At 38.4% G+C, this 23,782-nt stretch overlaps 1 protein-coding gene across 1 annotated transcript in view; it reads right to left on the reverse strand.

Moving 5' to 3' along the window:
- ERLIN1 (ER lipid raft associated 1) overlaps positions 1-23,782 on the reverse strand; it is a 38,168-nt gene that overhangs the window by 9,759 nt on the left and 4,627 nt on the right. The window contains exons 4-9 of the mRNA XM_006831243.1: positions 19,724-19,770; positions 17,605-17,666; positions 14,477-14,602; positions 12,708-12,781; positions 5,426-5,484; positions 3,074-3,165 (exon numbers count right to left, since the gene is read on the reverse strand). Of these exons, the coding sequence (XP_006831306.1) occupies positions 3,074-3,165; positions 5,426-5,484; positions 12,708-12,781; positions 14,477-14,602; positions 17,605-17,666; positions 19,724-19,770 (460 nt within the window). The remainder of the gene's footprint in view (positions 1-3,073; positions 3,166-5,425; positions 5,485-12,707; positions 12,782-14,476; positions 14,603-17,604; positions 17,667-19,723; positions 19,771-23,782) is intronic.

Raw genomic sequence — 23,782 nt, forward strand, 5'->3', positions numbered from 1 at the left:
GAGGCCAAGATGGCCAAACTTCGTCTCTCATACTTTGGACATATTGTCAGGAAGGACCAGTCATTGGAGAAGTATATCATGTTTGGTAAGGTGGAAGAGCAGATAAAAAGTAGAAGACCCCCAATGAGATGGATTAGCCAAGTGGCAGCATCGATGGACTCAAGCGTGGCAACAGTAGTGACGTTGACCCAGGATCAGTCAGTGTTTCGTTCTGCTGTGCCTAAGGTCGCTACTGTTGTTGTTACGTGCCGTGGAGTCGGTTTCGACTCATAGCGACCCTGTACAGGGTTTCCGAGGCCGTAAATCTTTATGGGAGCAGAAAGCCTCATCTTTCTCCCACGGAAAAGCTGGTAGTTTCGAACTACTGACCTTGTGGTTCGCAGCCTGATTCATAACCACTAAGCTACCAGAGCTCCTTAAGGTCTCTATTAGTAGGTACCAATTCGATGGCACCTAACCACAACAACAACAACTATAAGTATCTTTTTAAAATAGCATAAAAGATGACTATATGCATGACACAGAAATCAAATTACTTACATTTGTGTAAATAAACAGTTGAAAAGCTCTGTATCTTCAGCCAAAACAAGGGTGGGGCAGACTGTGGAACACATCATCAATTGTTCATATGCAAGTACAGGCTGAAGTAAAAGAAAATCAAAACAAGTCCATGGGATCCAAAACATAATCTTAAACATATCCCACCTACATTTAGAAATCATCTGAGGAACAAATTTGATGAATTGGACACTAAAGATGCAAACCTGAAGTGTTGTGGGATGACATCAAGAACATCATATAGGAAGAAATCAAAGGTCATTAAGAAGACAAGAAAGAAAGAAAAGATCAAAATGTATGTCAAAAGAGACTCTGAAACTTGCTTCACAGCACAGAAATGCTAAAGCAAATGGAATAAATGAGGAGAAAAAGGAGTTCTGGATGCTCTGTAGGTTAATGCTCTGGACTGCAAGGTTGGTTTGAACTGCAGGGTTAAAAGTCACTATCGACTTCTCAAAAACTCTATTCAGGGTCACTATGAGTTGGTACTGACTAGAAGGCACTTTAAACAAACAAACAATTGAGATATATAGAAAATTTCAAATAGCACCTCGTGAAGACACAGGCGAATACTATAACAAAATGTGCAAAGACCTGGAATTAGAAAACAAAATGGGCAGACTCTGCTCAGCATTTCTCAAGCTGAGGGAACTGAAGAAAAAATGTAAGCCTCAATTTGCAATATTTAAGGATACTATGGGCAAAATAGGAGCCCTAATGTTACGCTGTGAGCTAATGTGCTGGAATACAAAGTCAGATTGAACCACAAGCTCAGTGGTTCAAGCTAACTAGTCACTTCTTGGAAATCCTATACAGAGTTGCGATGGGTTGGAACCAACTCAATGGCACTTAACAGCAACTACATGGGCAAAATATTGAGTGATGATGCACAGAGTGGACTGTAATTGCAATGAAATGATGAGTGTAAAACTAATTTTCTCCCACATAAACTATGATTAAATTCACAATAAAAACTTCATACATTAAAAAAAAAAAAAGCCCCAATATTTTATGATTACATTTAAGACATAAAATCAATGTTTTACAATGCTAAGAACTTCTAAAACACTCAGTCGTAATTTCTGTACATATTTCATTATGGATCAGAAACAAAGAGCTGGTGGTGCTGAGGAGTGCTGCTGCAGGCAGAGTCTTACACTCTGCTCAGGGAGACGCAGGCCAGATTGCTACTGTAGTACTATCTGTAATCAGGAACACCTAGAAACTACCCAAGTCTTCCTTATTAACTCATCTGAATATACTGAGGTTCACTCAGTGAATGCAGTAACACACAGTAGATAAAAATGAACCAGAAGCTACTATTATCAAAAGGTACAGCTTGATATTTTTGTAGTTTAAAATAGGTAGAAACAAACAATTCTTTAAATATAAATACGCATCTCTAGAAACATATTCCTAGTAAAAACATAAAAATATAGACAGAAAGGATATACAGGCAGTCCTTGGATTACAAAACAACTTCCATTCCTAAGTCGATCCTTTTAGCTAAATATGTATGTAAGTCAGAACAGTATCTAAAATTAGTCAGTCAAATGTTTCTCTTAGTACACAATACATGGTATATCTTTCTATGCATAGAAAACCTTAAAGAAACACTTCTAGAACACTAAAACATCTTTATCATAGTCATATAGTGAAAATAATAATTAGGTTTTACAAAGTAGCACCTACTAACAATTGTGCCTCAAATTTTTAATATAATAGATTTTATGGGAGTTCATTGGTTCATAACTACCAGTTGAAGTCCAACATTTATAACCTGGGAAATGCCTGTACATCAGCTTCTGAAAAGTAAGCTACCCTAAGAATAAAGGCCAAGGACTAAAACCAGGGAAGAATACAAAGGTGGTTTCTACCAGATCTATACATTCTTTTTCCTTACAAGAAAGCATGACTTAAAGGAAACATATGACAAAATGTTAAGCCTTCATTATATTATTGTTCTCTGTATATCCCTATATACATCTGAAATATCTAATAAAAAACTAGTAAAATGTTTACCATCCCAAGAACAAACAACTGAGGCCTAAGACGAGTCTACTGGTATCCTGAAAAGTTAAGAAAACCCCTGCAATTCAAACTGAGTGGGGGGAGGGAGGGAAAACACTGCTAAGTCCTACCCATTCTCCTTATCTTTGAAAAAGACAACAAGGCAGCCAACATACAACATGGCAGAGAGCCAAAGTACTTCATAAAGTACTGACTTTTCCTCCTTTGCAAGGCTTTGTTGTTGTTGTGAAGTGTCATTGAGTCAGTTCCGACTCATAGCAACCCTTATCCTGAGCTTGAACTGCTGACCTTGTATTTCAAACCAACCTTGCAGCCCAGCGCATTAAACTGCAGCATAAGGATATGCAAAGGAGTTGCCAGATTTTTCTACTAAGCATGATGCAATCTTGAGGCACATAAAATATCCACCATGGAAATGTTAACAGGATACATTTATCACACATGTATGTACCAAAAGACAGTCATCTGAAAGAAATACCAGTACCTATGACAGCCTTCTTCCTCTCGGTCTCAGCTTCTTTTTCCACAACTTTTTGTTTCTGTGCAGCAATAAGAAGTTTGGTTTTCTCAGCCTCCCTGTGGAGCAAATCATCATAAAAATTAGGCATGAGTTTTCATGTGTAGTCATAGACAAGAACTCTGACCCTACAGTGGGGTCAGTCAAAAGAAACATACTACACCAAGAACTTTCCAATCTATTAAGGTAGGCAAGACACTTTTTTACTTTACAATGTACTAGTTTACTAAGTCCTGGTGTGGTGCTGTGGGTTAATGCGTCAGACTGCAAAGGCTATTTGAAGTGCAAGATCAGCAGTTCAAGCTCACCAGCTGCTCCTCGGAAACCCTATACAAGGTCGCCATGTGTCAGAACTAACTCGACACCAATTAACAACAACAATAATAATAATCCAAGGGTGAAAGGCTAAATGATTTGCCTAAAGTTCCCCAGAACTTTGGGTACATTTTATAAGAGTAAAATTTCGTACATTTGAATTTTAGTCTATTTTTTTCCCTCAAACTGCATAATGGAAAGGCCTATTATCTGGAATATATTCATACTTCCTTCGCTATCAGGCCTCCTGCTAGCACAAACAGCACTATGAGGCCAAACACAAAAAGGCACCAGTCTGGGCAGCTGGACTTTTTCAGGTGCCTGGCTCGGTATGCAGAATGAAAGTGGTTTTCAGCCACTAATTGACTCAGCTGGTTACCTGTACAGTGACCCTGGTTACTGAATAGAAGCTACAGAGCTAGATGGCGATGATTAGGCAGTGCATTTGGGTTCAATTTAAGGAAGAATTTGAGCTTTCCAATCATGGAAATGCCTTCCTATTACTAAGAGTGAGCAAGTGGAGACGGGTGACCATATGGCAGAAATGGTATCAAAAAAGATTTTATTCGGTGGGATAAAATGATCCCAAGATGACTTTAATCTGGAGTTCCAATAGTCTATATAAATTAGGAAAAATACAAATATCTGAAAAGTAATACCACTAGTATCCCCAAACCATTTCCTCCTAAAACTCTCCCCACCTTAGGCTACAATGCTATTGTGGACACCGATTTGAGGACAGAGAACACATTTTATTTACCTTTCTGTAAATCTCACTAGATAACTAGTCTATTTGAAGACTAAGCCATCCTGAGCTTTGGATAAACACATTCTTCACTAACTGGATCAGACCCATGATCTCTCCAGTTCCATACGCTACAGCAGGGGTGGGACCCTTACTGCCAACAGCCATTTGGATATTTATAGCATCACTTGAGGGTCATATAAAATTATCAACTTAAAAATGAGCCTGCTATATTTCATAAAAAATTTAATTAACTCACCCCTAAAAGCCATTTGAACTGCAAGGTCAGTGGTTCAAGCTCACCAGCTGCTCCTCGAAAACCCTATACAGGGTCGCTATGGGTCGGAACCGACTCAACAGCACTTCACAACAACAACAATGTGATGGCTGGAACTGCAGTTGCTCTGGCAGGGCCAGATCAAATGATTGGCCCACAGGCTGGATGTTCCCCACCCCTGCTTTATAGTCTTAAAAAAGAAGAGCACCTCTTCTACAAAGAAAAAGGAAAACAGAACTCTTGGCTGCCAAAGGGTCTCAGAAATCTAGGACCCCACACAGCCATATTACTGCTACGCCTTGGACCCCTCCCCTATATACATATCTGTTGTATTCTTAACTTTTGCAAAATTATTTTTCCACTACCCATATTTTTCTTTTTGTTAAACATATCACCCAAATTTTCCAAAGACTTTTGTTTCTTCTTTTTAATATCTGTCATAAAAGGATACTACTATCATTCCAACTGCAGTGAGTACTACACTAAAAGGGACCCTCTAAAACTAGAAACAAACTTCATGTCCAGCAAATAACTCATCGCAGTCATCAGGCCTGGACATCTACAAGAGAAGACTACCAGGAGTCAACTCAGGCAAGGCTTCAGCAAAACAACTGATAAAGAACCTGCTCTAATTTTAGAGGCATAATCACATACAATGGATACTCAAACTTTATTCCAACCAGGTGTCTATTTTTACCATTACAACACAGTAACAAAATACAGGTACTGTTTTAACCTTAAACTTCTTTTCTCCTCTATAAACGGCATCCTTAGCCACTCAACTGCCCCTGAAATGTCAATATGTACAGAGAAATTTCCTAAGAGTCACATGGGAATTAAAACATAAGAACAGGTGATACTAAGGTAAATGTGGAGATAGATATAGGCCCCACCCCAGAGTGCAGTGTCTCCTCCAGATTGGTACATTAGTATGTAGACAGTCCTAAACACAAATACTGGGGATCCCACACATACTACTCACATCAACTCAAAATTTCTTCGTATGGCTTCTGGGATTTTGGGTTTTGTAACACGCACAGCCTAAAAAATAAAAATGAAAAAGCCAGAGAGCATTTGAAAAAAAGAAACATTCAAACTAAGTATCCTGTAAAAAGCTCTTGAACTGATGCTGATTATATGATTCAGAGGGAAGCACTGCCTCACTGCATGTGATCAGGACACTGTCCACATCGCTTATTAACTTGATGAAAAAGAAACATAAAACAGGACTGTCTTGCAGGTTCATCTCCTACTATAATGAGGCTAAAGCACATGCTTGTCATTCTTGGGAAACTTCATGATTTTCAAATATACGAAACCATAAATATCTGTTGTAACATATATCCTGAGTGAATTATATCCCCATAAGTTTTAGAATTATAATGACATCGCCAAAAACAATGGTTTAAAGACAAAGAGATACTGAGTGAAAAGAAAAAAAAACTCCCATGAAAGGAACATACCAGGAGAAACTGACACGTGGATTACAGGTATATGCACTTAAACCCAAAAGATAGGATTAGTTACTCCTTTAACAGAAAAATAAAAGGAAAAAAAATAATTAAGGAAACCCATTTTTATCACTTTAATTTACCTTAGCAGCTGATCAAGATGGGGTATAAAGACAGGTAAAGAATTGTTACTGAGGTTGCTTATTCAACAACAAACAGTTATCATGCACCTACTCTGGTGTGGCACTGTTGGTCAGTAGTCCAGTATTTACCTAAGTCCACTTAAAGAGAGTGGGAGAAAAATGTGAAATAAAACTCCAAATTACAAAACAAACAAACAAACAAAAAAACAACCCAGAGACTAGTGGAACCCTGATACTATGACCCTTAGAAACCCGTTAGGCCTGGATATGAACCTACCCTGTAGCTCAATTTGCAGCCAAGAAGTAAACACATCTATAAGGTGAATAAAAAGACTAGTGAGTTACGCACCCCTTGGAATGATCAACCATTGGAGATGAAAGGGGCAGCATGTACCCAGGGACAAAGCTCAAAAGGCAGGAAGGGTTAGGAAAGAAAGAAGAACAGAAATGGGAGATGGGGGTGTGGGGTAAGTGATGGTACTCTGTAGGCATTACAATCAGTGACATGAAACAAGATGCGTATGAATTGGTAAATGGGAAAGCCATTGCTCTGTGAACCTTCACTCAACTCACAAAAAGTTAAAAGAAACTCAGTTAGATTCCTCAATTCTTTAAAGAAAAAAAGTACAAAGACTGCATACTCAATAGCATTAAAACTCACTAAACATATAACAATCTTATTTGAGATTGTGGGTTTCTCCCCATCAGAAGCTCTGAAAGAAACAAAAAGAATGATGACTTAGTGAAACCAAAAACTGTTTTTAATTTTTAAAATTATATGCTAATTTAGGTAGCTGGTATAGCCTGAAATATCATAATGAAAACTTATCTGGAAGAATAAGCAGGGAATAATATCAAAGCCCATTATTTTTGAAAAGATGATGGTACCTTAAAAGATTTAAAAATAAAACAGTCAACAATTTTCAACTATGTGATAATGTGTTAAAAATAGGAAAGCTGATAGACTTGAAATTATAAAAATGCATTCCAACTACTGTAAGAAACTATTTTGTAACAAAGCAAAAGTAATGAAAAAAATGGCGATCATACCCTACCAGTTGAAGAATTTACTATAAAGCTCTATTTTTTTCATTCAGTAAGCTTTTATGGACAATTTCATATGGGTTTTGGTGTAGTCAGCAGAGTTATGGAGACTGACTGTTATGGGGTGGGGCAGAATGTGTCAAAGATGCCTTTAATACTTCTGGACTAGTTTCCTGAGAGATGTAGGTTGCTATTCACTGTTAAAAATGAAAACCAAGAGAGAAGCAGACGGGAAAAGATCAAGGGCTCAATAATGAAAAAGTGGACAAAGAACAATCAGTGGAACAACAAAGTTCAAAGAGATTCTAGTACACACTGGAATATAGTATACAATTGTTGTTAAGTGCCATCAAGTCAGCTCCTGTGACCCTGATTCACAGCGACTCTATATAAGGTTTTCAAGGAGACGCTGGTGAGTTTGAATTACTGACTTTGAGACTAACAGTCCCAGTCCTTATCCTACAGTGCCACAGCAGGACTCCTAGCATTCAAAATAGATATAATTTCTAACAACAAGAGGAAGTGGAAGGATAAATTCTTCAGCATTCAGTTGACAGTAATATACAAGAAGTAATTAAGAGTCTACTTCACAACTGACATTAGATGAATTCCGCATGGATTTAAGATTTCAAACCAAATACAACTATAAAAGTAGGGAAAATTTTAAGACTTTCTGATTTTATTTAAATTACTGTAATAAGGATATTATAGCCTGCCAACACAGCAAAACACACAAAAGAAAAAAAAAAGAAAATCACTATAGCAAAGTTTAAAGCTTCAAAATTATTAGGATGAAAATCAAAGTGTCAAAAACAAGACAAACACCTGGGGAAAACGTTTCCTACGTATTTTAAAAAAAGAGTTGCAATAACATATTTTAAAAAATAGCTTGTTTACATCAATAACAAAAACTGACAAACAACCAAATTGAGCAACACAATAAACAATTCACAAATGAAATAATGGCCAACAGATATCCTGGAACATTCACTCTCATACACACAAAACAACAACCGCCATCAACTTTTTCTGACTCATGCAGACCCCACTGTGCCAGACTAGAACTGCAGTCCACAGTTTAATGGTTGATTTCTCAAAAACAGTTCGTCAGGTCTTTCTTCCTAGGCTCCTCTGATGGACTTGTACTACCAACCTTTCAGTCAGCAGATATGACACATTAACTTTTAGGATTATCCAGGGACTCCTCAACCTCACTAGTCAAAATAAAATAACAATAGATTAATTTTATCAAAAAGGATTGAGAGAATCGGGTCCTCTCAGCGCAAATCCTCCTCCAAGACTAAGACACAATGGGAAAACGCGTTCTGATTGGCTACCACACACGTCACCCATAAAGAGAAGTGACCGAAGAACATCGAAGAAGCAGTGAGCTAAGCCCTGCATCGTTCAGCAGACTATGGTAAGCCCAGGTAGAGACCGGGTCGGCCAGCAGTGAGGCAAGACCTGGGGACTCATGGGCTCAGAGTCAGTGACACATCCACAGAGAACTAGAGAGGAGACTGAAGCGACCAACTGATAAGAAGAGGGTGGGCAGACGCAGGAACACCCACACCTGCAGATGATACCCACTTGCCATGGTTCCAATGATGGGATGAACAAAGCTCAACCCGGAAAAGAAAGAAGGGAAAAAAAAAAAAAAAAAGCATCATCTGATACATTCTGATAAACTGGATATCCATCCATGTATAAATTCAGTAGCTCAAAAGAGGAAACAAATCCCTGCTCCAAGAATTATTTCCACCCCCTCTATACAAAGAGTAGATAGGGATGGGCAACTTGAACATTGACTAACCAAAAATGGGAGAAGGGATACAAAGGTAAGAAGTGACTGGCTTACAAGCTTTCAAGAGGGAACCTAGATCCACAGGGCGGGGAGGATGGTGGAGTCTCCAGTGAATAGTGTCCGACCTGTCTGGGAGGGGCAGATGAAAAGAAATGCGGATGGGCCCCTTGGGATGCAAGGGTGAATGATTGTCACCAGGGCTGATTGTGAGGACTGGTAATGTACAGGTGGATATTTTATAGCAAGGAGGGGAGTGATTAACCTTTCAGTCTAGGATCACAGGGCCCTGGGACCATCAATGGAGAAGAGCGGAGAGTGGGATCCCACCCAGAGGAGCAGTGAGGACAGAGACGTGAAGAGAGAGGACGACGCGAAGATATGGAATGCCTGGGGACTAGGGATCCAGAGAGGGAGAAGGGCTGTGTGCTGAGGACAGTGAGGGGAGGGTGGGCGGGATTGTAGGGTATATCCTTTGGTTGGGCAATGATGCATGGACGGGATGGTAACTATGGCAATGAGACGATGTATGATGGAATGAATATAAAACTAATGTTCCCCCATTTAGACCATCACACAATACACAATAAAACATTAAAAATAAATACTGTGCCACTAGAAAAAAAAAAAAGGATTGAGAGAAAGACAGAATGCTGTGTGCATCTTCTAATGATATGAGTGCAGTCATACAATAAAATGTGCAGTGACTATAGCTCAGCAATACTGCAGATGAGAAAGTGTAAGCTGTTGAAATTTTGGGGGAAGCTAGTTTGGATTTTTGCATCGAAAAGTACCCAAAAGGGACATACATTTTGATCCATCAATCCCACCTTCAGAATTTTATTTAAAAGACATATGACGGGGTTTAAAAATTTGGGGGAAAAATTGAATTAAAGATAACAGCATTTTCCCATGAACTTTCCGAAGCCCCCTCGTATGTATAAGTTAGGTTATTGCAACATACATATAATAGCAAAAAATGAAATGCCACAGAGATTGAATTAAATATAATCATTAAAAGTGATGATGCAACAAATCTGTGCTTTTAACTTGGAGAGATGTTCATTTGTGTCAGTGGACAAAAAAGTAGGTATGGTATGATTTCATGTTGTTTAAAATTTATTTATATCTATGTAACATATGTTCCTATATATTAAGAAGAATCTAGAATAATACAATAAACTGCTAAAAGTAATTATTTCTATGTAGTTAGATTACTGGTAAATTTCACTTTATTCTTTTCCAATTACTTAGTATTTTTTCACAACACCTAAATGTATTAACTATAAAAACATGCAAAATATACAAAAGGCATAACAAATAAGTAAGAGAGAACCATTCCAATACAAAAACAGGCAGAAGATATGAATAAGCAACTGACAAAGTATAAATGATCAGTAAAATCACAAAGCTACTCCAGCCTTAAGTGACTGGTAACGAAGAGAATTTTACAAAGTTCTTGTTAGTGCCGTTGAATCAGCTCCAACTTATAGCGACCCTGTATAGGGTTTCCAAGGAGCGGCTGGTGAGTGTGATTCGCTGCTGACCTTGCGGTTAGCAGTCCAATGCTTATCCTACAATGTCACACCAGGATTCCAAGCTATAAATAGTAGGTTAAAAAAGAAAAAAAAATTTTTTTTCTTTTTTTTGTGAGACTGCTTTTGAGAAACTATATACAGTACATAGGTGATTATATCAACTCTCATAACTTCTCCGTCTTAAACACTGTAGCTAAGACAACTTGAGACACAAAAAAATTATGAAAGAACAAACTTGGTCATATTCAAATTTTAACCCATCTTTAGACAGAGATGGCTAATATTTAAGATTTCTCCCATTTTGATTCTTGAGACCTATTTGAGGTTCTAGTCACAAAGTGTAAGCTTTTTATTTTTACAAAGCTCGTTCCGGACATTTCAAATAACTTCTTAACTTTACTCTGTCATTCTCAGGCACTCCGAGAGACAATGACACAGCAGGCCATGCCTGTCTTTCCCAGTCTCACGTAGGAGAAGTAGGTGCACATGATCACTTACAGCACCACTGAACTTCAAGAACTGACATACATATGGCACCTAAGAAAGCTTTGTCTTCATGTGTAGATGATATTCTTCTCAACACTCACTTGATCTCCCAGAGCCTCTGAGAGCCAGAACTTCTCCCAGAACTTCTTAGAGCAGTAGCTTTCAAACGTTATTCACCATGACCACAGAATGCAATGCATGTTACACTGAGACCCAATACAGCCATCTATTCCCCATACACTTACATAGAGGCAAAAGTCTCACCGAATACTTAACCTTACTACAAGCTGGGTTCTATGAAGAAAAACGTGGCATCGGGATTGGAGGAAGACTCATCAACAACCTGCGATATGCAGATGATACAACCTTACTTGCAGAATGTGAAGAGGATTTACTTATGAAGATCAAAGAGCACAGCCTTTGATATGGATTACATCTCAATGTCAAGAAAACAAAAATCCTCACCACTGGACCAATAAACCACATTCTTATCAATGGAGAAAAGACTGACGTTGTCAAAGACTTCATTCTTTCTTGGATCAACTAATGGAAGCAGCAGTCAAGAGATCAAACGACGTATTGCATTAGGCAAATCTGCTGCACAAGACTTTTTTAAAGTGTTGAAGAGCAAGGTGCCATGGGCTGCCAAAAAAACCAATAAATCTGTCTTGGAAGAAGTGCAGCCAGAGTGCTCCTTGGAGGCCAAGATGGCCAAACTTCGTCTCTCATACTTTGGACATATTGTCAGGAAGGAATAGTCGCTAGAGAAGGATATCATACTTGGTAAGATGGAGGGTCAGAGAAAAACAGTTAGACCCCCAACGAGATGAACTGGCCAGGTGGCAGCATCGATGGATTCAAGTGTAGCAACAGTAGTGAGGTTGGCCCAGGATTGGACATTGTTTCGTTCTGCTGTGCATGGGGTCGCTATGAGTCGGTGCTGACTCGATGGCACATAACAACAACAACATGCTTACATTTCCCTATTTATTCTATTCTACTTCATTTAAATGCTGTCAATTAACTCCTTAAAGTTGGTTCTACAACTCACCAGCAAATTTCAGTCCACAATCTAGAAATACACTAATACAGAATAGTAGGCAGCTAGCCACTCACCATTCTATCTCCCACTGCCACCATCACCACTAAATTTATCCACTTTGCCAACTTGAAATACCCTTCTCACTCCTTTCCCCCATATAATTTCTACTAAGTCTTCCAAGACGACCTAAAATCTCAACTCAATCAGCCACACTCTCGAATTACTTTTCAAATCTGAGGGTAAGAGTTATTCTTACACTGATTTATAGCTATTGTTTATTATTTACAGCTGTTCGTAATGCTAAGGAGCTTTGGTAACATAGTGGTTACAAGTTGGGCTGCTAACCTCAAGGACAGCAGTTCGAAATTACCAGCAGTTCCGAAGCTTTCTACTCTCATAAAGATTTACAGCCTCGGAAACCCTATACAGGGTCGCTATGAGTTAGAATAGATTTCACAGCATATAAACAATACATTCGTAATGTCTCACATAGCAAGTAGATAGATTTTACTTCCTTTTAAGAACCTCAGCTTATATGTTCCCTCTAGAGAGTGTTCACAAGAAAATTCCATCTAGTGCAAGGTACTCTGGCAGAGACCTAAAGTCAAAAATGAGAAAAGTATTCTATAAATTGCTACAGAGCTTTAATTAAAGAATTGCTGAGCAACAACTTGATAAAAGGAGGACTAAATTCAGAGCTGTCAAAATTCCCAGAGAACAATAGTCCCCTAAAAAAAAAAAAAAAAAAAAAGGGCTTACCTGGATAGTGAGACCCGGGGCCATGATGTTTAAATCTTTCTGCAGTGCTTGCTTCAAGTTTTCATCTATTTGATCTGTTTTTTGAAGCAAAGAACATCAGCTCTCATGATACTCATTTCTTTTTTTTTTTTTTTTACTAGTAAAGCAAATGCAATCATTATTAGACCTAAAGGGTTCACAGCAGTATTCTTTTACAGAACTTAAATTGTTAAACTGCTGCAGATAAGTAAGGTAGGTAGGTAGATACACAGATATACACAAGGGTGCTTCAGAAAGTTTATGAAGAAAGGAAATGAAAAGATTATGGAATTTTCCCACACATTTTTTGAAGCCCCTTCATAGGATATCATTTATATTTACATACAATACATATTATTTTCTTTTGAGTAGTAGAAAGCCTGAGGAATTATCTTTAAAAAAAAAAAAAACTTATGGAGGAAAACGACAAGTAACCAGTCTACATTTATTCAATAAGGGAGAATTGGAGATTCTGGGTCTCTAGTATAATAATTAAGGACTTTTGTATCCAGATTCTTAGGAAAAAAGCAGATTCTTCAGTCAACTTTACTCACATTCCCAAATAAGTAAATTTCATTTCCATGGACCTCAGCTTAAAATTAGTTGGACTTTAAAAAGAAGTGGGGAAAGCTCATAGCAAGGTCTCTGATGTACATAAGAAAGGACAATAAGGATGCCACTTCACTGGTTCACTTGTATGTAGCTCATGAATTTTCTATCCATCTCAATGGTACCATCATTAAAATGGTGAACAGTGATGTGAGAAATCACAAGTTACATTTCCTTATATGTATCAAAGTGTGATAACCAGCGAGGAATCAATTGGTAGATCTCTAAATTGATTAGCCATGCCTAGGATTTCTCTTTCAGAAATTCACAAGGAATTCCAAGAGGGAGAAGTAAGCAATCAATAGCAACAACCCATTCGCTGGTCAGAGCTTTGACTATTAAAACTGAAGAGTAACTGGTAGGAAAAAACTGAATGTTGCAGGCCTAAGACTGTGATCGTGTTTGTAATGTTGGCCCTCGAATGGCAGCTGAAGATTTGGGTTTGGGAATAAACCCTAGCATTGGGAGCACTGATGAAAGCAGCTGAACACCTGTTTTCCTTCTAGAGTCTGGAATTTTGCTACATGACTAGTCCCCAGTAAAAAACCTGAGGCTCTGAGTCTCCAATGAGCTCCATGTTAGACAACATTTAAAAAGTGTTGTCACCACCCAGTGTGGGAGGAACTAAGTGTGTCCCATGTGACTGCACTGGGAGAGAACTCTTGTGTCGGGTTCCCTCTGGACTTCATCCCATGAGCCTTTTCCATTGGATAATTATGCTTTGTATCCTTTTGCTATAAAGTCTCAGGCGAAAATACTTTAGTAAGTCCTCAAACTTACTCTAGTAAGTCATCAAACCTGGGGATGGTCTTGAGAAGTCCGCACAAGGCATAATTCTTCATCACCATTTACATTTTGAGTTATCTATTAAACTGACTAATAACCATGGGATCACAGTACAACCAGAATATTGTCCACAAGTTAATGAAGTTTTTCCAATTTCTACTAACGTCATTTCAGAAAATATCCATTCTTAAAGTATCTAACCTATTCACTTAGTCTTAAAAATTTTTTTAACTTAAAACAAAAAATATTTTAAAGACAATTACTCAAGTATAAAATCAGAAGCAAGCTCATATGATGTAGGGTTTACTAATGTTACTGTCGCATCCACGGACAAGCTGAACAAGATTTCCACTTACCAAACAATTCAATGTAAACTTCTTGAAGTGTGTGCGCACTGCAAAACTGGTTCAATTCATGGTGGATTTTATTAAAGATTAATGTCTTATCATAATCTGCAGTGTAGTTCCTCACGATATCAAACACTGAAGGAAAGGGACAATCTGTGTTTATTTGACACAAAACTGACCAAGGTATCTTTAAATTCGGATAAAAGTTTTAGTAAAATAATATACACAAAGAAACATGTACTCAAACAGCAAAAAATAAAACACAAAACTTCATTGTGGTCCTTATGCTCAAATTTTCCAAAGATTTTCAGTATTTTAATACCAACGGGCAAACTTTGAATTCCATACTAAGTCAAGAATAGACTATATCACTTTGGAGGTAACAGGGACCAGCTGAAGTTTTCAAGCAAGGGCATGGTAATCAGGTTTGAATGTTAACAGTTACATAATGAGATTTGTACTCTGGCAGCAATGTGAAGATGAATTGAGAGGCACAGCGATTACTGGCAGAGAAACTCTTAAGGTAATTAAAGCAAAAGGTTAGCTACAAGGTAAAGATGGCCTGAACTAACTGAGGAATCATGGGAATAAGAGTGAGACAGATGCAAAAGACTATTTTTTAAAAGGCAGGGTTTTTTTAATATACAAAAATTTTTAATATAAAAAATGTACAATTTTGGTATAAGCTGTGAAGAGCCAGGAACATAGGAGAAATCCATTTAAAAAAGCAATTTGAAAAGGCTGTAACAAAGGATACAGATTAGAAGAGAAAGAAGCTTACATGTACTGGTGGTGGTGGTATGCCGTGCAGTCAGCTGTGACTCACAGCGACCCTGCATAGGGTTTTCTAAGGCTGTAAATCTTTACGGAAGCAGCCCAATTCACAACCACTACACTACAAAGACTAGGCTTTGTATTTTGCAATTTAAAAATACCAGCACTTAATCCTCACAAACATTCACAAATTTACTATTAAGACCATGAGAATCAGAGAATTTCTGAAATGTGTCAGGTAGAATATTCTATACTCCAGATACTGTCTGCTTTCTGCCTTTAGACCCAAGTTCTTGCTCCACTGGCCTTCCCATGTAGATTACTTGACACAATGACTCATTTGCTTGGTCATCTTCCAAATGAACTGGTGATCCGATTGCTTTCTATAGATCTCTGGCTGGAGAACCATGACTCTCTTCCCTTTTGATATCCTTCATTCCAATGATTTGTGTGATGAAGTGATTTCCTTTATGTGGCCTTTTCCTTTGATTGTCTGGAAAAACAGCTTGAGATTTTTTTTCCCCTTAAGCCCTGGGGAGTTACCTTCATCTTTGTTTTGCACCCCAGAGAGTTTATTACTTTTGTCCAGGTTGACTGACATTTCCTGGGGAAGTTGCAAACTTGGTTTGATACTTTCTCTGATCCTGGGCTGCAGCCTGAGCTAAGACTAGTATGTACCTTACTGCGACTGGTCAGTAGACTATGCAGATGAGCCATGCCTATTATGCAAATAGAGGGGACTAGTAAATTTAAGAGTGGCTCTGGGCCACACCTGAAAGTAGCAGAGTCCGTGTATATAAGTAGCCAGCCCAAAAGAGGTTTGTCAGACAGAAAGAAACAAGAAAAGCATCAAGAAGCAGCAGATGGAAAGAGGAGGCCAAGAAACCCCTAAAAGAGGTGTTAATACTGGCCAACGGCTCTAACACTAAAGACAGTGAGAGGCCTGAAATGGGTCCAGGGGCAGAGCCAATAGTGACTGACAGCAAGGCTAAGAGGAGCCTGTACTCAGGGACGAAGAGGAACTGAAAGAGCTGTCCTGAGTGAAGAAGGATGACTGTGTACAGGCTTCCTAGTACTGACTCCAGAGTTGCAGCCTACTGATCTTGAACCTGAGTTGTAATCTATATTCCCTAATATATCATTTAATGGTAAGCTGTTGTTGTTGTTAAGTGCCATAGAGTAAGTTCCGACCCACAGTGACCCTGTATAGGGTTTCCAAGGAGCAGCTGGTGAGCTTGAACCACCGACCTTACAGTTCAAACGACTTTGCAGTCTGATGCATTAGCCCACAGCACCACACCAGGGCTCCTTAATGTTAAGTGGCTGGCTGTGCGCCGTGGACTCGGTTCCAACTCACAGTGACCCTGTACAAGGTTTCCGAGGTTGTAAATCTTTATGGGAGCAGAACGCCTCATCTTTCTCCCACAGAACAGCTGGTAGTTTCAAACTGTTGACCTTGCGGTTCGCAGCCTGATTCGTAACCACTACGCTACCAGAGCTCCTTTAATGTTAAGTATGGTCTGTAAATTCTGTGTAGTCCTTGCAACAGAAATCAAAAACAAAAAGTAGAGACCGGTGTATGAGGGATGGCTGAAAAGCTTTAAAGAAATAAGTGTTTTATTTTAATTGTGTCTCTTTCCATCTCCATGGGTTTCCATCTTTTATCAAAAAAAAAGAAAGAAAAAAAGCAGTTTTCCCTGTACTGAGGCTCACAGGCTATTTTCCAAGTCAGAGTACATACCAACTAGAAAAGACTTCTCCATGGGGACAAAAATCAATGTGGCCACAAGAAATCGGTGAACTACATATTTTTACAATATAAGGAAATAATTTATCATCCTGACTGGATAAAATGCTAGCTTCCAATCATAGAAAAATCAATTATCTTCTTGCTCTTAGAAGCTACTCTACTCAGAAAGGAGCAACACACCATAAAGTTGCAGAAAACAACGTTATCCAGATTATTCCAGTGACTATTATATTTGTTGTTGTTAAGTGCCTTCGAGTCGGAGCCGACCCATAGCGACCCTGTACAGGGTTTCCGAGGGTGTAAATCCTTACGGGAGTAGAAAGCCTCATCTTTCTCCCGCAGAGCGGCTGGTAGTTTCGAACCACTGACCTTAAGGTTCGCAGCCCGATTCGTAACCACTACGCTACCAGAGCTCAAAAGTCACTGATGCATGAAACTTTAATAATACCCAAACACGCCAGCTGCTCCCTTGGAAATCCTGTATAGAGTCACTCTGGGTTGGAATCGATTCGATGGAACTTAACAAAAACAGTAACAATTCCTGAAGGAATATTTCAAATCCTATATCTACTGCTGATAACCATTTAAAGAACAGAAAAGATGGGTACCATACCTGCATAAGGAGCCAACATATTAACCACTTCTATTCGGTCAATATAGATCATGACCCCACCACTAAAAACAAAGAAACAGAAGTCATGTAAGTCAAATACAAGCCTAAAATAATCCCAATTCTATATACCCATAAACCACACAACAGAAATTTATAAGGAAAATCTAGAGACATATTACTTCCTGATTCAAATGACCCTTCCAGGGGGAGAGAAAGCACTCAACTATTCTTTCTATACACACTCACCTAGCTCTTCTTAATCAAAGGCCCACCTCCTTAACAGTTATGCTGAAACCACCTTACCTGAGGACCGTACTCTAGCCCCTTTTCCACCAAGGAACTAGATAAAGCACAGAGGTTCCCAAGACATACAGAGGGCAGTCACAAGTTGGAAATTCTTTTGACATTCCTTACTCTAACAATTCACCAGGATTTAAAATCTAGTTCTGGTCTGTATTTATTCTAATATGAAAAAAATAATTTGCCCCAACCCTTCATGTAAAACCGACATTACAGAAAGACAGTTCTTGTTGACAGCTTCCTTTGATTTCCTGAACTACCAGCCCCTATTCTGAATGGCACATGTACCTTAATTTAAGTCACATGAAGTCAGAGATTCTCAGACTCTATAATGAAGTCTTCATACTGATTTAACATGAATTCTTTTTCCCGGTAATGTATGGTAACCTCTGCTCACTGAATAAAATCTGGGAAACTTAGAAAGGTGTGTAGATGAAAATAAAAATTACCCAAAATTCCACCAGCTTCCAACTTAAGTCTTCTCTAATGGGAAACCATTGTTGGGGGCCTCAGATCCCCAACAAAATGGATAGACAAAATTGCAGCAATAATGGACTAAAATATAACAATTGTGAGAATGGTACAGGACTGGGCAGTGTTTAGTTCTGTTGCACATAGGTTTGCTATGAGTCAAAACTGACTCAATGGTACCTAACACTAACAATGAGAAACCATGAAAGTTACCAGTAGACCTAGGAAAAATTTGATAAAATAATACATGACCTTAAAACAAAGTTAGTTTGCTCCTTTTTAAAAAGCATTTCTGTCCCTCTATAGATGTCAAACGGAGTCCTGATGCGGCGCTGCAGGATAATACACTAGACCACAGGGGCAGTGTGAACAGCAAGGTCGGCAATTCAAACCTACCGGCCCCTCCTCAAAAACTCTATATAGGGTTGATATGGGTTGGAACTGGTTCAATGGCACTTAACAACCAAGATGTTAAAGGAGCCCTGGTAGCATAGTGGGTTACAAGCTGGGCCGCTAGCCACAAGATCAGCTGTTCAAATCTACCAGTGGCTCCACAGGAAAAAGATGAGGCTTTCTGCTCCCAGAGATTTACAGTCTTGGAAACCTATACAGGGTCACTGTGAGTTGGAATTGACTCAATAGCAACCACCAGCACCACCAGAGATGTCAAAGGCTTTAATATTCTATTTAGGACATTTAAAAAATACTCTGAACTTCACGTTTCTCTTGATACAATTCAAAGTACTGAGTATATTCTAGAAATAATCAGGGCCATGCTTGCCATTCTCTGCCTAACACTCTTTAGGGTAGTGATCCCCAGAGTGAGGTCCATGGACCAGCAGTATCAGAAGCACCTGAGATCTTTTGTAAAAAATGACAATTCTTGGGCTTCACTTCAGACTACTGAATGAGAAACTCTACATATGGGAAGAGGGCAGGATAATTTAATTTTAAAACTAGTTTTTATTGAGTACCTACTCTGGGCCAAGTAATAGGTATGCACTTTATGTTTGCTAAATCTAATCCTTACAATAACTGTGCAGAATAGGTCTTATTATGTCATTTTACAAGTGAGGAAACTAAACTTGGAACAGTCATAAATCAGAGGCAGCAGCGCTGACATGTTATGTCAGGTTTACTGGCCCTAAAGCTCACACTTTTTTTGGATAGTACCAAAATGGTTCTTAATGTGGAAAGCTCCCAGAGCCTTTGATCAAATAATGCTCAGAAGAGAAATCACCCTGGGTTACTGTCATGTCTGTTTGATAGATGTCTGAGTGATCATAGCTTTATGAACAGAAACTCCATTTGAACTAAAGGAAGGTTGGCCAGGAAGAGGAAAGCTTACCTAGTTCCACAAGGCACGTTTTTAACTTCATCAGTCTGTAGTGTTGTCTGAGGAGAAAGAAAACATATCATCAATACTCAGAACACGTATCTTCAAAGAACTACTGAACCCCAGGCAAGTGCTGGAGGGATGCTGAGAAGCATCCAGGAGAGCTCCATGATAATTTCCGTCTACAAGAGTAACTACCACAGGAATCATTTTTTTTTTTTTTTTTTGTATCCTAGTAGAAACAAAAAATTTGAGACAAACTGTTTTACAGCTAATGTCTGAATTAAATTGTACTAGACAAGAGTTCCAACGCTAATAAGTAGAAAACTATTTTTCCAGAGTCCATATTTGTCTGGAGCTGGCCTGGGAATGTAAGTAAACTAGAGTTTACTCAAGGGGATACTACAGCTCGCACTGGCACTCTGAACTTTGATTCTACTGCTCATGTTACTGTTTACACTGAAGATAAAAGATAACTATTATGTATATTCCAGCAGGCTATGACTCAAAGGTGCCCCTGAACTCAACAGTAATCTTTCTTCTTTAACGCTATAGTCATTATTTTAGTTCAAGCCCTAGTAATCTCTCAGATAGATTACCCATTTTCTTTCCAATGGAAGTACCTGCAACTGCACTGCTTCGCTCTGGTTGGTGGTTATGTACCGTGGAGTCGATTCTGACTCACAGTGACCCTGTACAGGTTTCTGAGGCTGTAAATCGTTACCGGAGCAGAAAGCCTCATATTTCTCCTGCAGAACAACTGGTAGTCTCCAACTGCTGACCCTGAGGTTAGCGTCCCGATTCAAACCAATAATCTCCCACGATTGTCCAGCTTGTCCAGCCCATGTCATACTTTGTTCTGGCTCAGGCTGACTCCCTACTGTACTCTATGGCCTTTGATAGTTACCTCCAATAGCAACTAATGAGTATATTCTAGACATATACCAGTTTACTTAACCTCACAGTTACAAACTATCTTATGGAATACAAATGAAAAAGGAAACCAAGTTCCTGTTTGCCAGGAGCTCACAATCCAAGACAGAGAGAAAATCTTTACAAAGTAAGTAACCCATCAACAGGTACACAGCAAAGTAACACTGAGCTGTTACATGAGGTAAAACAGTAGTTTGCAAAATTCTCTGAGGTGAAGAATAGGGGGACTTCAAAAAGCTCAGGAAAAATTCCATGATCTTTGAATTTCATTTTCCCACGACATTTCTGAAGTCCCTCATAAATATAAGCCAGGTCTACCAAAAATCAAGCTAAATTCATTGCCACTGAGTAGATTCTGCCTCATAGCAATCCTACAGGACAAGAGCAGAACTGTTTCATAAGGTTTCCAGGTTGTATGTTTATAGCAGACTGCCACATCTTTCTTTCTCCCATGAGGCTGCTGGGTGGGTTTGAACTGCTGACCTTCTGCTTAGCAATCAAGCACTCACCCACTGGTCAAGAAAGGGAGAAAAAAGACCTAACAGTTGAGGCAGAGCAACATCTGAAGTTCAATAAATGAATTTTCCAGACACACAAAGGTGAGGACTGTGTACAGGAGGCAAGAAGCTGACCGACAGACTTGCCTACAGCAGAAAAGGCACTTGGGTGAGAGGTGAGGTTCTCCAAGGAGAACATGGTGGTATCAAACAGAGGGAAACCTGAATGTTGGCTGTGGAGTTTGGGCTTTTCCTTACACAGTCCCATGAACCTTTTAATTAATATGCTCTTTACTAAGTTCCCCTGCAAATATGTGATGCGGTTCTTGTTATCCATCATAACTGTAAGTAACAAAACCAACTGGAAAGCTCAAGTTCGAGTTTATTCAGGTTCATTTAGTAAAGGCCATGGAAATGAAAAGCTGTCAACACAGAAGCCTTAACAGAGGAAGGATTTGGTAACTGGTTGAACACAAAATTCCAGGAAAGGAAAGACTAAGATGTAACCCTAGGGATGATATGAGTGAAGTGAGATGGGGAAATGAACAGATGAATTCAACTGATTTTATTTCCTTCAAAACATTAACCATATTGAATTTCCATACCCCATAGCAGCTTTAAATAAAATATATTCCTATTTAAACTGAAAGTAATTCTCTGGTCAATTTTTGAACCTAGAACTAGAAAAGAGTTCAAATGTTAATTACCATTTTAATGGTCAGAGCCCAAGTAGCACAGTGGTTAAGCACTCAGCTGAGAACCAAGCGGTCTGTAGTTTGAAACCACCATCTACTAGCAGTCTGCTTTTGTAAAAATTTAATGCCTTGAAAACTCTATGGGGTAGTTCTACTTTGTCCTATAGGGTCTTGAATATGAATCAACATAACCGCAGAGTGAGTTTGCTTTGTTTTTTTTTAAATCTCCATGTACTGTTCTACCTTTTTTAACCTTATGGTAAATGTATTTCCCCCGCATTAACAGAATATGAATTTTGAAAGCAAATCTTTGGCTATTTTACGTACGCTTCACAGGCTGAAGGTGTCATGTCATTTCTCTGAGCAATAGTCTTTTCTCTTGCATGACATACAGGATTTCACATTTTCAAAGGCGCTTCACATGTTCCTTCCGATTGCCATGTTTGCTAAACCATATTAAACTGTGTCTTTGAATGTGCCTCAAAGTTCCTAAAAAATTAATTTAGTCTTATCTGCTTAAGAACAGTGTTTTAAAGGCATTTTAGTATATTCCTTCCTAGAATATTATTTCACATATAAAATGAGAAAGAAAATTCCTATTTGGTCTCACTGGGCTTAACATTTCTTTTTATTTTTGATAATGCAAAGTGTATTATAGCTTACACAGAAACGTTTACACTACAAATTTTATTTGCATCTTTAGCCAATGAACTTATCAGAGTTTACACATATAGAGTGTCCTGGTGTAGCGCTGTGGGTTAATGCATTGGACTACAAGGTCTGTGGTTCAAGCTCACCAGCTACTCCTTGGAAACCCTATACAGATTCACTAGGAGAGAGAACCAACTCAGCAGCACAAAACAACAATTACATATATGCTTTATATTATAGTTATTATATACTTAACACACAAGGGGGCTTCAAAATTCATGGAAAAATGTAATGAAAAGACAATTGAATTTTCTACAAACTTCTGGAAGTCCGCTTGTATCTATATAAGATATATAGTATATAGCTATTAAACTTTTAAATCTGTTTCACATTTATTGTGTCTATCTCCTTTATATATCTGCATGAGTATGACTTCACATAGTATATTTTAAGAAAACAAAGTGAAATGACTGGCTTTGAATGCTATCTCCCAAAGTTCCTACTAATCTTTAATGCTCTGATGCTGCTAACATTTATCCAAGCTGTTTGTTTGGGTTGTTGGGAAGGTGAGATCATGTCATTAAAATCTCTTCTTTCACAAAGGAAAAACTTAAGTCTACAATAGTTAAAATTTGCCAAACATCATATAAACTGTTGGTGGCAGAAACAGGACAAGAATCTAAGTCACCAGATCTCTAGCATGTTCACTATATTACACTTCCTAAGAAATTATTAGCTCAATTTAACAATTTTCACAGTAAGTGGAAAAAGAAAAATAAAGGCACAATGCCTATCTCCAAGCCTCCAAAAGCATGAAGACTTTCTTGAAAGAAAATAGACAAAATTGTGAAAAAAAAAAAAAAACAACTCCAAACAGTAGAAGACAATGTTATTAAAAAAAATAAGAACATGGGCCAAAACTTACAATACAAACTTTAACAGCTATAGATGACGAGAGATTTGAGATGTACTTTAATGAGTCTGTCAAGATTTCGAAAGGGAAAAAGGGAAGGAATGCAGGGAGAGATTGTGAGAGAAGGGTTGCGCATGAACCAAGGCAACAGTGAATAAATACACATAAGAAAAGACATGGAAATCAATCTGATCGAAGCCATCTAGAAGAGGATGACAGACATACCTCAGAGAGATTATGGGTTCAGTTCTAGACCACTGTAATGAAATGAGTATCACAAAACAACAAGTCAACACAAATTTTTGGGTTTCCCAGTTGCACAGAAAAGTTATGTTTATATTATACTGCAGTCTATTAAGTGTGTCTTTTAAAAAACAATTTT

The sequence above is a fragment of the Chrysochloris asiatica genome, unplaced genomic scaffold (assembly GCF_000296735.1).
Source record: "Chrysochloris asiatica unplaced genomic scaffold, ChrAsi1.0 scaffold00003, whole genome shotgun sequence".
NCBI lineage: Eukaryota > Metazoa > Chordata > Mammalia > Afrosoricida > Chrysochloridae > Chrysochloris > Chrysochloris asiatica.